General features: G+C 44.0%; 1 protein-coding gene across 1 annotated transcript in view; it reads right to left on the bottom strand.

Moving 5' to 3' along the window:
* Positions 1–12656, bottom strand: part of GRIK4 (glutamate ionotropic receptor kainate type subunit 4) — a 307264-nt gene extending 294608 nt beyond the window's left edge. The window contains exons 1-2 of the mRNA XM_006925242.1: positions 12556–12656; positions 7467–7598 (exon numbers count right to left, since the gene is read on the bottom strand). Coding sequence (XP_006925304.1) covers positions 7467–7548 — 82 coding nt within the window. The 5' untranslated portion in view covers positions 7549–7598; positions 12556–12656. The remainder of the gene's footprint in view (positions 1–7466; positions 7599–12555) is intronic.
* Positions 12657–16473: the final 3817 nt, after the last annotated feature.

Here is a 16473-nt window from a genome sequence, read left to right as displayed (position 1 = left end):
CAGCAGGAACACAGAAAGTGAGAGGAACTGAAAGGGCTGCAGTTAATGTCCGCCCCTGGGGTAAGGTTTCAGAATAGTGAACATCTCCTCTGAAGGGGATGATGCTAACAGAAAGAATTTCGATTTTGGAGAGCCCCAACCAGGGCTGCAGTGCCTCCCAAGTCTAGCATGGTAGCACTGTCTGCCTTCCCGGCCAGGACCAACACATGTACATACTTAGACCGACTGGTCTGGGCTCTGTTCCCTGTCCACAACACTCATCAGTGTGGGCTTCATGGGCCTTGCCAACTGGCCTACCACAAGCTAACTGGGCTCCAAAACTCAGCTCAGTGGGAAGAAGCACGCACCAAAAAGACATAGAGGGGGCAGGTGGGCAGCCTGACAACTGTCTGTAGCCTCCTGCTGCCTGGTACAACCCCAGTAGCCAAGATCCAAGCACCATCAAGCCCATATGGAATGTGCATCTACTCATCCAGACTAATGAGAACTAAGTGTGACCACTGTCTTGCCTGAAGCGGAGCTGTGAGGCTGTGAGTGGGATGTGCAGACTCTGCCAATACACATGTATACTTTACCCACTCAGGCTCACACACTCAGGCACTTGGTTGAGATCTGGCAGTGGCTTCCAGCGTTGCCAATACTGCTCTAGCTCCTCCATCAGTGGCCACAGAGAGAAAAGAAAACACCCAGACAGGTCTATACCAACAAAATTAAAAGGTTAAGTAGGGCTTCATGTCCTATCTGTCTTACCCAAGCAATTTGGGGCCAAGTGGGGTCATAAATTAAATTTGGCAAGTGGTTGTTCCCATTCTAAGCTCTTATTAGTGGTTGTTAATGAGGACACAATGAAAATGGAATGTCTCCTTATGAGAGTATGAGAACAGACCAGAGGCTAAAATATTCTATCACAGAATCCCAGGTTGAAAGGAGTCTTAGAGGTATCAGGTCCAACCCCTTTTTGATGCTGAAATCCCTGTCCAACCTATCAGTGGGGACCTTCAGCTGTGGGGACCTTCATATCCAAAACAGTCCATTCCATCTGTCTGGTAAACATTTTTTTTTTTTTTTTTACATTCAACCAAAATCTCTCTATATGTTGTTAATGACTCATTCTCCTCCCAAGACTCTGTAAACACAGACTGGAGACAGGTTTTTTTGAATTCTGACAATATATCACCATGGCTGTTCTCTCAACACTGCATGCATCTCTGCCAGGCAGGGCGTCATTGAGGAGGGGCAAGATGAGAGCCCAGGAGAAATCAGACAATTGTAGCACAAATGAACACAGGCAGCCACATACCAAAAATATTTGAAAATCAGCTCTATTATCTAAGACTTTTAGTTAGCAAACAATAACCTAACCCCATCTCTTCGTCTCTAATGCCCTGGCCACTGGGACCTTTCCAGTTTCCTCCCAGAGATCAATCATAATGTTCATTGCCATTACTTGCCCGTTCTCTATAGCATGGCCTGATTTCATGAGGTCCTGGATGTTGATACCCCAGCCCCAGTATCTTTTAGTCGTAACCCATCAATAAAGTACTGCTGACAGGCTATCCAGGACTCTACACTACGGTTGTCTTTTGACTCTCCTTGTTCACCCTTTTGCCCTCAGCCTCCAAGAGATGCCCTCTCCTCTCTTCCCTTTGGGGCTACCACTCCCTTCTATATGAACTTGGGCAAACTCTGCGAACCTCGCCTCCTCCATGAGATGTGCTTACTTTTACCAGCCTCACAGATTGTTGGGGAAATTAACATGTGTGAAGAACACATGCAAACCATGACACAAATGTCCCCAGGCAGCTGGGAGTCAGGAGTCCTAGCACTACCAGAGGGCCTTTACCAATTCACTTCTTATTGGGACTCCAGTTTTTCTTATCCGTAAAATGGAGCATCTATGCCTAATTTATTCCTTACTTCTCTGCAGAAGAGACTATAGCTTAAGGCTATAGTTCAAAATAGGTTCTGGAAAAGCTGAGCGAGAAGATAAATGTCTTAAAAGCATCCTGTGTGGTGCTCCTGGAAGAAGACTAAGTCATGGGTGAAGATAGATGGTGACACTGTGGGCTGAGTGACTCTACGTACCTCGCTGGCCTGGGTGCCTAGCCACAACTAAGCTTCTCTCGTGCCCCCTGAAGATGTGGTGGTGGCAGGGATGGGGCAGGGAACAGAGAAGAGACAGCCTTGTGCAGACCCATATGAATGCAGATACACACACAGACTTTTTTTTCTGGCAAAATATTTACTCTCCTAATTACATATTCTGTATACTTATTTTTAAATAAAATTGGTTGGCATTTTTGAGCACTGACCAATATCTAGGAGAAGAGAAATTTCAAAATGGATAGGTCAGCTCAATATTCATAAGTTGCCATTAAATAATTCATCTAGAAAATTTACTAAGCACTTATTATGGGCCAGACACCATGCTAGATCCAGGAATACAGACATAAAAGATGTTCATTAGGGGAGAGATGTGTGTCCCAGAAATCTTTCTATATTCTCTCTCTAGATGACAAGGAAAAAGTCATCAATTTATATTTGTTACTAATATGAAAGACCAACCGACTGCCTACATGGGTATCTCAATTTGGAAAAGAGATGAAAACTTATATGTCAACCAAAATTTCATAAATCACATCACATGGTAACATCATTAAGCGGGGGGCGGCACTACTCAAAAAGCCCCATAGTGAACTGTCTGCAAAGCACAGAATCCAGTTATGCCAACTGAATTGGATCTCAGCATGTCAGATATATTTAACACACAGCAAAATAGGGTAAGAAACCAGTGTTTTATTATTTTTCCTTTTGCCCTTCCAATTCTCTTATTATCTGTATCTCTATTACACTTAAATGTTTCATGTTCAACATTTTCTCTACAGGATGTAAAGCTCATTGGGGAAAATCAGCTAAGTAAAAAATGGTAGTTGTAAAGTGCTTGGGGGTCCTAGTAAAGCAGAGTGTCAAACAAATCCAAGTTCTTGCTGCTTGATCATATATGGTCAACCTTAAACAAGAAACCTTAAACAAGAAAGCAATTCAATTGATGCAATAACCTGCTGATGTATCTAACGCCACCCTTCTTAGGAGGACTCTGCACCAGCACGAGTAAGCCTCAAAAATCCCCAAGCCTCAGTTTCCTCATTCAACAGATGGACTTTTTGCCCTTGAGAAATTATTTGGAGGTAAAATGAAAAAAAGCAAAAGACCCCATTAGCAATAATGCTTCCATCTTTTAATTCCTTTACCAGATAGGACACAATATATTTAATGTGACTGCTATGATAACAGGATATATTGAATGTCTCGAGGAGTGTACTAGCTGCCCTAGAGCAAAAAGGAAAGAGTAAGCTTTGGAGACAGGTTCAAATTTCAGTATCTGTGTGACCTTGGACAAGTTACCTAAACTCTCTCAGCCTTGTTTCTTCATCTATAACATGAGATCATTAATTCTTACAAGAAGATTGCTTGAAATATGTGAAACACCTGGCACAGCATCTGTAAGAGAGTAAGGCCTTTCCAAGTGGGTGTTATTATGATTATTATTATTGTTTGGTACCATATCTTCAGTGCTTGGCACTCAAAAAATACTTGAGTGAGCTGAAAAATGAATAATTGAATCACTGTATTTACCATTATAGGCAAAAATTGCATTAGTACCCAATCAGGATCTTCAGCCCATTTCTATTCTCTCTTTTAAGTAAGACAGATTGACATTTTTTCCTGGTCCTCTTTCTCCTTTCTCTTCTACTTCCTCTAATAAGTTGACCTCTTTAAGCACAGGTAAGACCAGAAGAAAGTACTTTAAAACAATGATATCAAATATGTTCTTGTGGAACTAGGTCTTTCAAGGACCATGAGATTCATCCACACCCATAACATTCACTGAGTTTGAGCAACAATGCTTGCATATACTAGGCCTTTTGTGAAGTGGTTGTCCTCCCATGAAGTTCAGAGTCTGATGGGAAAATATCATAATTACAGCCTAACCCAGTAAGTGCTGGAACAAGGGGAATGGGAGAATCGTAGGAAAAAAGATGATTTCTCCCAGGGAAGAACAGGGTGATATTAGGAAAGGTCTTTGCAGACAAAGGACTATTTAAACCGATAATGGTGTTGATGGGAGGAAGATGAGATGTTTTCTAGGCAGAGAAGATAGAATGGGAGGAAGAGTTCTACAGGCACAGGAGATGGATGGGTGAAGCCTGGAGCAAACCTCTCTGGTATATTTGGGTAAAGTGAATAGTTCAGCATGGCTGAAATAAGGGCCTGGGAAAGAAGTAACAGAAAGTGGCCTAAAAAGCCTAGCATTCATTTGACTGACAAATAATTACTGAGTAATGTATCTAAAGCAAGGTAACATTTGCTAATGTAAGAAAGAGGATGAGAGAAAACTACAATAGTCGATGACCTTCACATACTGCTGAAGGTGATTCTGCTTTTCTAGGGGCTAAGGGAGCCTCTTGGTGGGCAGAGAGGAGAGCACTACAAGAGGAATCAAGGAAACTGACTGGGCTCTAGTACTGACTGCCACCAGCCTGGCCACCTGCTTGCTATGTTACCTTGGCCAAGCCCCCTTTAGGCTTCCTTCCTCATCTGTGAAATAAGCAGGTTAGAAAATGAGATTCTTAGAATCCTTTAAGGTTCTAAGATATTATGATGATCCCTTTAAGTCATGGAGAGCTATAGAAATGGGGTGGGGTCTTCTCAGAACATTTATTAATTGCGGCTCTCAAAGTCATTACTTAGAAGACTCAGAGGGACAGAAGCAAAATCAAAAGACATTTTCAGAAGATAGATGACTGAAGGGGACTGACATGTGTGCGAATTTAAGAAATTTACATGGGCTGCCTCATAGTCATAAATAAAATCTCTCTTACCTAAAACCTCATTCAGGAGATAAACACTGGACATTATTATAGATAATTTGGCTGTATCTCTCACCCGTGCTTCACTTGAAAGAAAAACAGCAGTTCCTAGACAGGGGAATGGGTTCAGCCACCTTTTTACAAACATCCATACTGTCACCAGCAGACAAGCAGGGCTGAGGGTGAAGCAGACAGGGCAATTTGTCTCTGAGATTCCTGGTCTCTTTGAGCAGCCTCGCTCTCATAGCCATCTTTTCAGAGGCTGAGGGTTGGGAGGAACCCAGGAAAAAAACAAATGAGGGGAGAAGTAATCACTGGGATTGGGGGAAAAGTGGCAGACTCTCATGGACATGGGAGACCCCAGTATCATCGATGATGGTTCAGGCCATCTGTGTGCAAGACTGCATGCTGCTAAGCACAGCTACTTGTGTTTTCTTGACCTACTTCTCTTCCCATCCCTGCCCTACTCCACATCCTCTCTAGAGTCCACATAATTACCACCTTTCCACCTATAACTATTGGGAGATTTTAGAAAGCTCCTGGCTCCCAGGATAACCAAGGAGACAGGAAAATGAATCCTGGTGTTGTTTTGGTTTTTCTTTTCTTTCCTTTTTCTTTGTTAGTTTAACACTGCTTCCTGGCCTCTGCAGGAGATTAGGCTCAGTTTGACCTTACCAGTCAGTAGGGCCCTTAGGTGTAAATCAGATAGAGGTGGTCTGGCATGAACAAAAGCTGAGGGTCAACAGAGTCTGAATAGAACTGTACAAACGATGCTCCAAATGTGGGTTTAAAAGCATGATGGGGTCCCTTAGATGCTCCCCATTGCTAACGTAGCTGGCAAGAGAGGGATCTATCAGCTCTACTTTCCGCTTCCCTCCAGAACAAGTGTCAGGAGAGCCAAGGCCATGAGGAGCTGCCAATTCTACCTCAATTCCTTTCCACCTCTCATTAGCGACAAATGGAAATTGATGGGTTACCACTTTAGCCACTCATTTAGAAGGGGAGAAAACCTTACAGAAATTGCTAAATAACTGAAAGCATCTTATAAATTAAGCACCTTAAGGATATGAGCCACTTTGCATTGCTGCTAAGCATAATTAAATTAGATTTTGAAGTTTCAGTAGAAATAAATGGGGAAGAGGGAGGGAAGATTTTGTTTTCAGTTCCCTTTTTTAAGCATGCAGAGTGGTGAGTCCAGGACAGGGTGAGAGGGAGAACTGAGTCACCTGCCCGCAGTTCTGATTCTCACCCACTGCCACTGCATAACTATAGAGAAACATGTCACAAGGTAACACGGAGCAGCTCAGAGACCTGCAGCTTGGCCTCTGGCCTAGCCAGGGTCTCAGCTTCTGTCTTGCTTCTGTCCACCCTCGGCCTGCTAACCACTACCAGTATGCCAATTTCTGGAACCTCAGGACCAGTCCTGATCATAGCTGAAGAAATTTGGGAGCTTGAAGCAAATTTCCTGGCTTAAAGCATCATGACATCTTCTTTATAAGTCAGCCTCTAACCCTTTCAGGATCAAATTTAGAATCCAGGATCCTGTCTCCCAACCCCAGTCTGGGCAGAGGGGCCTCAGGTGGGTATTTATCTGGATAACTTGCCTAGTATTTGAACCCGTCTGAGGCTCTTCCCTAGCCTTATCCCTAGGGTCCTGCTGGCTTCACGTGACCAATGACCAATCTGCCTGGATATGTTACTGCTGTGCCTCACCCATCTGTCCACATTGACCCCTTTTCCAATATACACACAGATGTCCCCAGTCTCTAACACCCCACATCTGTCCCAGGCCATCAGACCCCAGCATGGTATCTGCTGGACTGAACTGTCTCCTTGTTTCCACAGCTGGGTCTGTGTCCCCAGGACTCAGGTTAACGGTGCCTCAGACTGCCGTTACAAGCCTTGCTCAGGTCTTAGGTGGAAGAGGCACTCGATTTCCCGGGCAATCCCGGACCCTGGGTAGAGCCAAGCCTTCCTCCAGGGATGGGGTTGCTGGTGGGACAAGTGGCAGCACGGCCTGCCACACCTAGAATGGGCACCCCCTCAGCAACTAGGACAAGGAAGAAAACAGCAGGAACACACAATGCTGAAGTGACCGTGCCCTCCCTCTCCAGAACCAGGCTAGGGCAAGCAGATACCAAGTCAAGGGCACTGTCAAGCAGTGGGCCAGCGTCACCCAAAGGACTCCCTGGCTTCATCCAAAGCACACAACTCTAAGAAGCCTTCTTAGATTGATCAGAGAAGAAGAGAAGTGATCTCTTCTCTGATCTCCGGCCCTGCATTTGCAACCCCTTGGGCCATTCCTACCCTCCTTCCTTACCTAATAGCTGTCTTTTTATGTGTGGCTGTGGGGAGCAAGCTGTAATGGAGACTTAGCAGCATCTTTATTCTTATCACAGTGGAATCTGGGAGGGTTGACAAGACTGGAGCTGTGACCCTGTCAGCTGCACATTCCCCACCCCCCAATCCTGGGGCCAACCAAACTTGAGAGGACATAGTGCAAGGTCATACGTCCCCTGTGAACACCCGGAGTAATGATACAGGGCATCACCCATGGCCAAGATGCCCCTGGGGTGCCATTTAAGCAGCACTTACCAATCCTCAGGGAGTGTGGACTGCAGGTGACCATCACAAGCCACACCAGTAGCAGCACCAAAGGCGCAGAGACTCCGGGCATCTTCTATAAATCCTCATGGAGTCTTCTGCTGGTCTGGGCATGACATAACTCTGTGAGAGAGTGGTGGGAGCGTGAGTCCTGGGTTCCTGCTAGGAAGCCACCCATCCAGTCCAGTGACCCCAGATATACCCCCAGAGCCAGTGGGGAAGGCAAAGAACCCCTCCACAGAACTGCTGGCAGTGCCTATGGAGACCTTCAGGCTAGTTCCACGCCTCTGTCCTTCCTGTGTCCAGGCTCACAAAAGGTTCATGTTCTCCTTCCCTCTCATTGGAAAGAGGGCAAATGGAGTGGCTAAATGATTCATAGACTCTACCTTTTTAAAATCTTAAACTGGAGATGAAGCCATTCATCTGCTATTAAGGAACAGGAGCCACAGATGAGCAGAAGGGGAGAGGGTCGGATGGTTATGCCAATGCCCCCAGATGCACTGCTAGCTGGATAGTGGTGTGGAGAAGGGCTGGGCTCAAGTCCAGCTCTTCCATGTGCCAGCTGTGTGGCCCTTGTGAGGGCTTCTCTTGGTCACTCAACCCAGTTTCCTCACAAGTAAAACTGGCATGACACCACTTGTCTGGTAGAATTAAATTGAGGACTAATACAAACTAGAAGAAGCTGCTATGCTCAGGGCCTGGCCTAAAGGAGGGACTATTCAGATTTAGTTCTTCCCCAGCCCAGATGGGCAGAAGTGTACATCCCAGGTCATCAGCTGGTTTCCACATCTGCTCCTGATGCCTATTAAAAACTAACTCCTCCCCATCCTTCCTCCATTTGTCCCTCTCCTCCTTCCCTCTCTGCCAAAGCTAGAACCTTAGAGGGTACTGCCTCCCCCAAAGGCAGCATTGTTCCCTCACTAAGACCATTCCAACACCCTAAGACCAGAGTCTATAGGCTGTCAGTTCTGTCCCATCACCAGTTAGAACCTGGATGTGCTAATCCTGGGTCACTCTTGGTTAAGAAAGCAGTATTAAAGTGATTCCTCCTCCCACCCTCTAGACACACAATGCAACAGAAATATGGGCAAAAGACCAGAACACTAACAACTATATCTAAAGGCCTCGAAACATTTGAAAAGGCACTCAGCTTCACTGGGCATCAGGAAAATGCAATTTTAAAATACAATAAGATACCACAATACACACACTGGAATGATTTTTTTAAAAAGACACTATCAAGTGTTGGCAAGGATGTCATGCAATTGGAACTCTCAAATAGTGTCAGTGGGAGTACAAATGGATAGAACTCTTTTGGAAAATTCATCTAGTAGGGCTTTACACATACCCTAATGACCCAGCAACTCCACACCTAGGCATATATGTAATATGTACATGTCCACCAGAGAAGGACTAGAATGTTCATAGAAGCACTCTTTGGATTTCCCAAACTGGACTACTCAGATATCTAGCAGCAGAATGGAGAAATACAGTGTATGTTCACACAGTAGAATGTCATATGGAAATGAAAATGAATAATCAATAACTATATTCACTGTATGGATGAATCCCATAAACATTATATTGAGCAAAAAACAAAAAACAACACAAAAGAACATGTAAAATATGATTCTATCTATACAAAGTACAAACAGACAAATTATTCTGTGCTGTTAGAAGTTTAGTTAGTGGTTACCCTTGGGGGTGAATAGTGACTAGAGAGGATATGCAGGAGTCTTCCAAGGGTGCTGGTGATGTCTTGTATTTTACTCTGGGTGCTGGTTACACAAGTGTGTTCGGCTTGTGAAAACTCATTGAGTTGTATACTTATGTTCGTTTTTCTGTATTGTGTGTTATATTTCAATAAGTTTTAGTGACATCCCCTACCTCCTCACACACACTCAATGTTCCAGCCATACCCAGAACCTTGCAGTTTCCTGTGCACACCATGTTCCTTCTGCCTAAAGGATGTTCCTCTCTTCAGCCCCAACCATTTGCCAGAATCAGGTGCCTTTCTATGTGCCATCGCAGCAGTCTATAGTGGCTCTGATACCAGCACTTTTTTCCCCCTCGTGCTGCATTTATGTGTCTACACGTGGAATGAGGGTGGGCTTCTCAAGGGCAAAGACTGTTTCCAGATTACTGTTGTAGCCCCAGAGTCTACTTATACACAACAGGGACATAGTACATATTTGTTAAATGAATCGAAGGCCTCAAGCAATTGCCTGCTATGGGGAGAGAGAGTAAAATAAAGGTACAGGATTGGGGCAAAGACAATTATGCTTTTGGCAAATCAGGCCTAGAACCTATGTCCTTTAATTCATGGGTGTTGGTGCAGGGATAGATGGCAGCAAACATAGTCTCAAGGGAAGCTTAATATTCTTACTCATTATGGATTAAGTTAATTGTTCAGTGACTGTTTCTTCACTAGAATGAAAGTTTGATGGGAGAGGGACAGGGGGCAGAAATCTTATTTGTCTGTTTCTTCAGGGCCCAGAACAGTGCCTGGCATATATTACAACCTCAATAAATATTTGTAGAGTAGATAAATGAATAAACTGTCAAAGAGGAAAGAACTGTAAAAATCTGGTTAGACTATATAAAAGAATATTAAAAATAACCATTTATGTCAAATGCCTTCCATTTATGCCTGATCAGCATGCTGCATAATAAGTATTATGCAGACCACTAAATAGGTGTCAGATTAGCCTGTGTAAATTTTATTTGATGACAGAACTATACTCAGTTCCTGCAGGCCTGACTGATGCCATTCACAGTTCTGAAGCTTGGCTGACTCTGGAGACCATATGTAAGGACAACAATGGCTGAAGTTCAGGGCTGCTCTTGGGCCTCAGCTGTCCGACCCTGGGCACAATGCTAAGAAATAATCTCCCAAACCTTACAGGAGTAAAAAGAAACATCATGTTACATGTTTGTAAGTTCCAAGTGATTTCAAAATTATGCAAATGAGAGCAGAAAGAGGAAACTCTCAGATTCTTTATGAAAAGGCACAAAGAAATTTGAGATCTTATTTTCACTTTATGTTTAGATGAATCGGTCTTAGAACCTAACAGTGTAGCTTTATTAACTGAAAGTATTTTAATAATTTAGGTATAAAAAAGAAGTTATCCTGGAGATACAGCACTAATATCTCTTCCCACTAACATTACCCATCTCTGAGAATTTCACCTACATCCATGGTTTATTATGATAAGCATGGTGTGGCTTCTAAATTGGCATCTCAAAGCCAGAACACTTGCACTTGGCTGCCTCCTGAAATCTCCACCTGAATGTCTCACAGTATCTCATCTAAAGAAAAAGTACCCTGTCCACCATTCCTACCAGTTGTGTGTCTACATCTTTTTTTAGCACTACAATCCACTAGTTATCCAGCCAGAAAATTGAAAGCTACCTTAGATTTCATCTTCCCCATACCCCTGCATCTTATCAGTCATCAAGTCCTGATAACTCTGCCTCCTAAATACCATAACCTTCTCTCCATTGCCACTGACCCTACCCAGTCCATTTATTTGTCAGCAATAACCCAGTCATCTGCAATAGAAGCCTTCTTGGTTTTCCTTCTTCTAGTTTCCTTCTCCAATTGGTTCTCCTTGCAGCGGAGAGGGTTCTTATTAAAATATAAACTTGATAATGACATACTCCAGTCCTGATAGTCTTGGGTAACTCTCTATTGCATCAGGGATCAAGGGAAAATTCCTCACTCTCTTCCATGATCAGGCTTCTGCTCTCCTGTCCCTACTACCCATTCCCCTGCACCTGATATCCCAGCAGAGCTCAACTCCCAACTTCCCTAGGGATGCCACCTCTGCCTGTGTATAGAATGTAATTTCATCCTCTGATCCTGGAAACTGCTTTTTCCAGGCTCACTATATTACCTCACCTCTGAATCTTTCTGTGATCCTTTCCGCATATACTGCCATCATACCTGGATCATTCCTCATTAGGGCACATATTCTGCTTCTGACAGTACTGTCTGTCTCCACAGAACTGACAGCTGGGATGGGAGGCTGTGGCAAGAGCCTAGCACATTATCAGGCACATAGTAGGAGCTCAATTAATATAAGTTGAACGAATAAATGAACAGATGGTTAAAAGGCATTTCCTAAGTTTACACCAATATGAAATAAATTCCCAGTTTGGCTTATACATTTTGCATATTCTCTGTGGTTAAAACAAACAACCTAAGCAGATATAATGCTTCATATCTAGGCAAAGAGTGATCACAAAAGTAATACGTTGAGAAGGAAGCAAACATTTACTGCCTCTTTTTTTCTGTGCTTGGCGCTTGTGCTTATAGTCACAGTTAAAAATATAAGTTTGAGTCCTGCACTGCCATTTACTGGCTATACACCTTGGGCAAGTTACTTAACTTCTCTGAACCTTTACTTCTTCCTTTGTAATATGGGGATGATAAAAGTACCCTCAAAGAATTGTTATGAGGAATAATGATATGCTTGTCCTGTGCTTCTCACAGTAAGTCCTTGATAAATGTTAAATATTCCTGACCATTATATTAACCCTATAAGGTAGTGTTGCATATCACATTTCACAAATGTGGAAGCTAAGGCTCACAGAGAGGTTCAATAGTTTATCCATCTTCTGCAAGTTGCATGGTCATATACGTTGCAATTCCAGTGGCACTGGGGCTCAAAATCAAGAGTCTAATCATATGCAATCACAGATCCCATGTTCCTTTTTTTACTAGAGTTGAATATGGAAGCCCTGGAAAAATTTAAGTCCAAAGTGGGTACACAAAAATAGCTTGCAATTTCCAAGGGTCTCTAACAGTCCCTACCTAAACAGAGATGGGCCTCAATCATATACTATAGGTAACTCAGAAGATGGAAAGTCTAAAAACAGAACTTTCCTGTGCTACTGAGGACACTGTTTTGACACTGTTAAATAGCCATTTTTATTATAATGAGTGCAGAGTTAGGGCCCAACATGGACAGAAGCTGGGTCAGATATGGCTGTGGACGGTATTAAGAAAATACTCTAGGGCAGCTACTCCTCATGGAGCCCATTTTCTCATTAGTAACATGAGAATATCAATGCCTACCTCATGGGATGATAGGCACCAGGAGAGCAGGAAACACATTGGAATTTTCCACCTATGTCTCCAGTACCTAACACAGGCTGGCACATAGTAGGCACTCAAAATCTGTTGAAATAATAAAAAAATCCAATCAGGTCATGTATGTGGAAAAGTCTCTGTCAGCATCAAGTATTTGCTCATGACTTATATTTAGAGTTCTTTCCCACAAGGAATTTACAGTCCAGGTCCAATTCATGCACTGTATGGCTCTCCTGTGAGCCCCCAGCCCTCGCCATCGGCAGTGGTGGGCAGCATCTGATCGCACATTGCCCCATGAGCACTAGAAAAGATGCACTGTGGAACATCAGACTGATTTACCTACCATTTACCTTCTCAGGCTGTTTCCTCACCCAGACACCCAAAATCGGACACCCCCACTTCTTACAAAAGGGGAACCTAATTTCCATTTTTTCAGAATTTGAAGATTTGGTCAACTTCGTCAAGCTAGAAGATACTCCAATGTTTCTAAGTGTCTCTGACTCCCCTCTTCCATGCTTGTATTTTGAATACAAACTCCATGAGGGCAGGGTCTTCACCTTCTTAGTCACTGCTACACCTCCAGCACCTGGAATAGCACCTGGTGTGATGCAGCTACTAATAAACATTATTGAATGTGTACATGTATGAATGAATGATTATTTAACTTTGCTCTTGTTTATGCCCTCTCTCTATAATCAGACATAAGATCCTCGGGGAAAGGGGAATGCCTCTTTTGGGCATATATCTTCCTAATACACTTGCTATGGTGCCTACAATGAGTAGAGGCTCAATTAATGCTTGCTAATTCTGACCAGCACTGGTTGATAAGCACAGTCACCACCTGCCAATAGCTCATGGTATTCGGGCAATGAACACATCTGGACCTCCCTGGCACAGATGTGCTAAATGGTTTCTCCTCTCCTGATTTGTCAACAGTCCCTCCACTGATCTCTCTCTCATCTTCACAGGGCTATTACACCTTTAATTGTGATTTTTCAGGCAGGATCAGAGAGGAGGCTAACAGCCACCATAGCGTGCTTGTTGGCAGGGAGGACAGAGGAAATCAGAGGGGCAGCCGGATCAATTACAGATTTTCTCTCAGCCGTGGGCAACAAGACGTTGATTATTCCTCATGATGCTCCAGGCTCCTCAAGACAAATGGATGTGGGGCTTCTCTGCTATTCTGACTCTCAGCTAGGAGAAACCCCTAGCAGAAACCAACAGCTTAAACGGGGCATGCAGCGTGGCAGGGTGGCCAGGGCAGGGGAGTGGGGCCACTCCAGGCACTCTGGCCTCCTGTGAGAGAATCATCCTTTGTGACTTGATACAGTTGAGCGTATGTGTAAGTGCCCTGTCTCCCTGGCAACAAGTAGTGTGAGGCAGGCCCTGTTCTCCAGGTTGTGCAAGGAAGGAACCTGGATGTTCACTAGCTCTGGAAATCACCTCTCTGAGCCTCAGTTTCATTCTGTAAAATGAAAAAAAAATAGACTAAATAATCTTTAAGGTTCTTTTAAGCTCTGATTTTCTATCATAAAGTATACTTTATGATAACATATTTACTGAATATTTTCTTAGTATGCGCAAAGTACTATTTCAGACTCATTGCTCTTCAGATGAACCCTGTGAGGCAGAGACTCTCGTTCTCACCACATGCAGATGTGGAAACCAAAGGCAGAAAGGTTGAATGAAACTTGCCTAGATCACTCAGCTTCTCAATGGAGAAACCAGGCCATCGGCTCAAAGACCAGTTCTCATCCACTACTCTCTACACTGGCTCTCTCTATATATCCCAGAACCTGGCACACAGTTGGTACTTGAGAGAATGTTGGAATGTAATTATAATGATTAACGTGGTATTTAAGAAGAAGACAAGTGAAATGCAAATAGATCTAGGGCCCATCTGCACATTTTGCCAAATTAGGGGGCAAACAACAAAAGAATGAGTATGGGGTGTCTTTGGCAAAATGATCGGTTCAGGTGTTCTCAACTTTTAGCATTACTACCAGGAGATGCTCCCTGGAGTTTGTGATGAGTTGCAATATGGCAGGTTAGCTGGGGTGCTTGGCATTGGCCTGGGAGCTAGACTAGGTCTGGACTCATCAGGATAAATTAAAGAGCACTGGCTGTCTCAGCTAGGCCTGACTTCAGGGGAGAATACTCAGGGATTGAAGCAACTGTAGGTATCTGCTTGGAATGCACAACTAGCGATAGCTGTTTCTAGTCTTGGACACTAATAAGCAGGACATGAGGAATCCCTGGTCTTTTTTCCCCTCTAAACAATCTCCTATGTAGATTGCAGACAAAGCCCTTAATCCACCTCTAAACAATGTTTCCTCACCTGGGGCCAGAGCAGACATCCCTGGTTTCCAAACCCAGGTTCCACTATGTGTCCTTAAGCTGGTTACTTAACCTCTGAGTTTCATTTCCACAACTGTAAACCATGGGTGACCATGCCTGCCTTGAAAAGCTGTTGAGAGTTTAGGTGTAATGCACTCAGTAAACGTGACACACTCGCTTTCTTCTCTCCATCCCCATTTGAGGCTCCCTCAGGAAGTATACAGAGGCAGCCTAGACTACATCCACATTCTCTCCCAACAAGACAGTTTCCATACCTCTTGCTAATATTAATCCATAGCCTTCTCACCTCCAAAATGCTGCTCTAAGTCAACCCCATCCCAGAAGCTTTCCCTGAAGTAGTCAGTCCTCCTTCCTCACTCAGACTCAGCCTAGCATAGGAGAACAATCAGGGATTGGAGGTGAAGAGCTATGTGACATTGGACCTGTCTCTTAACCTCTGGTAGGTTCTTCTGTAAAATAGGGAAATGACAGCCCCACCACCAATAACAGTCCCCCCACCAATCCTTACAGGGTTGCTAAGGAGGTCAAATGAGAAAATGGCTGGAACATTACTTTACAGATGAATGAAGTGCCGTTCTTTTACCCTAGACTGGCCAAAGCATATACACTTACTGCTGTTATAAGATTTATACTTTATTCATTCAAAAACATTTCTACTGAATGTCTACAGTGTGGCAGGCAATGTCCAGGCCCTGGGATACAGCCCCTGGCCTTGTGGAGCTTACAGTCAAGGGAGGAGATATTGATCCCATTTCCAAGTAGCTGATGCCATAATTACAGACGGTGAAGGAAAAGTACAGGACATATATATAGTGTGTGGCAGGGGGACCTCATGGGGCAGGAAGGGAAGGTGGCCCTGAGGATGAAGTGTTTGACTTGAGTTGGCAAGGTCTTTTTAAGGTGGTAGGGTGAGCAGGGAGGAGATCCCACATAGAGAGAAAGACATGGAAAGACCCAGAGGCCTCTAGTGGAATGCAGTATGGTGAGTATTTTTGGAAATGGCAGGGAGTCCACGAGGCTAGAAAGATGAGAGTGTCTTTTCTCTGTATCTGATGTGTTTTTTTCCCAGTCTCCATTCTCTCACTCTCTCTCTCTTCTCCCAGATCTAGGGCAAGGCTCTATATCTAAAGCTGATTACCTCCATGAACCTCGTACTAAACTCAGCATCCTTCGCAGACAAGGTAAGGAGGCTGCAGCACACACATCTCCTTTCTGCTGCAAAGGAGGTAGTTAGAGGTAAGAAGATGGAGGTAATCACCAATCAGAGAGAGCCAAGGGAAGTAAGAAGAAGACCATAGGATAGGATGTGAAGGGGAAGACTGGCTTCATACAGATAGTGAAATATGTCTCCCGCATTTATCCGAGGTCACCAGGCTGAGCCCTGGGGAAGCCAAGCTCCTAGCAGAGACCAAGTGAGCTGAGGCTTTGAAACAAAATAACCCAGTGCTAGAACTGTTTGTAACACATTTGGAACAGAAAGACCTTGTAGGAGTGTCTCAGAAGCATAGCGAGTGAGCAGAAGAGAAAGATGTGGAGAAACCGCTC

The sequence above is a fragment of the Pteropus alecto genome, unplaced genomic scaffold (assembly GCF_000325575.1).
Source record: "Pteropus alecto unplaced genomic scaffold, ASM32557v1 scaffold479, whole genome shotgun sequence".
Taxonomy (NCBI): domain Eukaryota; kingdom Metazoa; phylum Chordata; class Mammalia; order Chiroptera; family Pteropodidae; genus Pteropus; species Pteropus alecto.
This window is presented reverse-complemented; position numbering and strand designations above follow the sequence as displayed.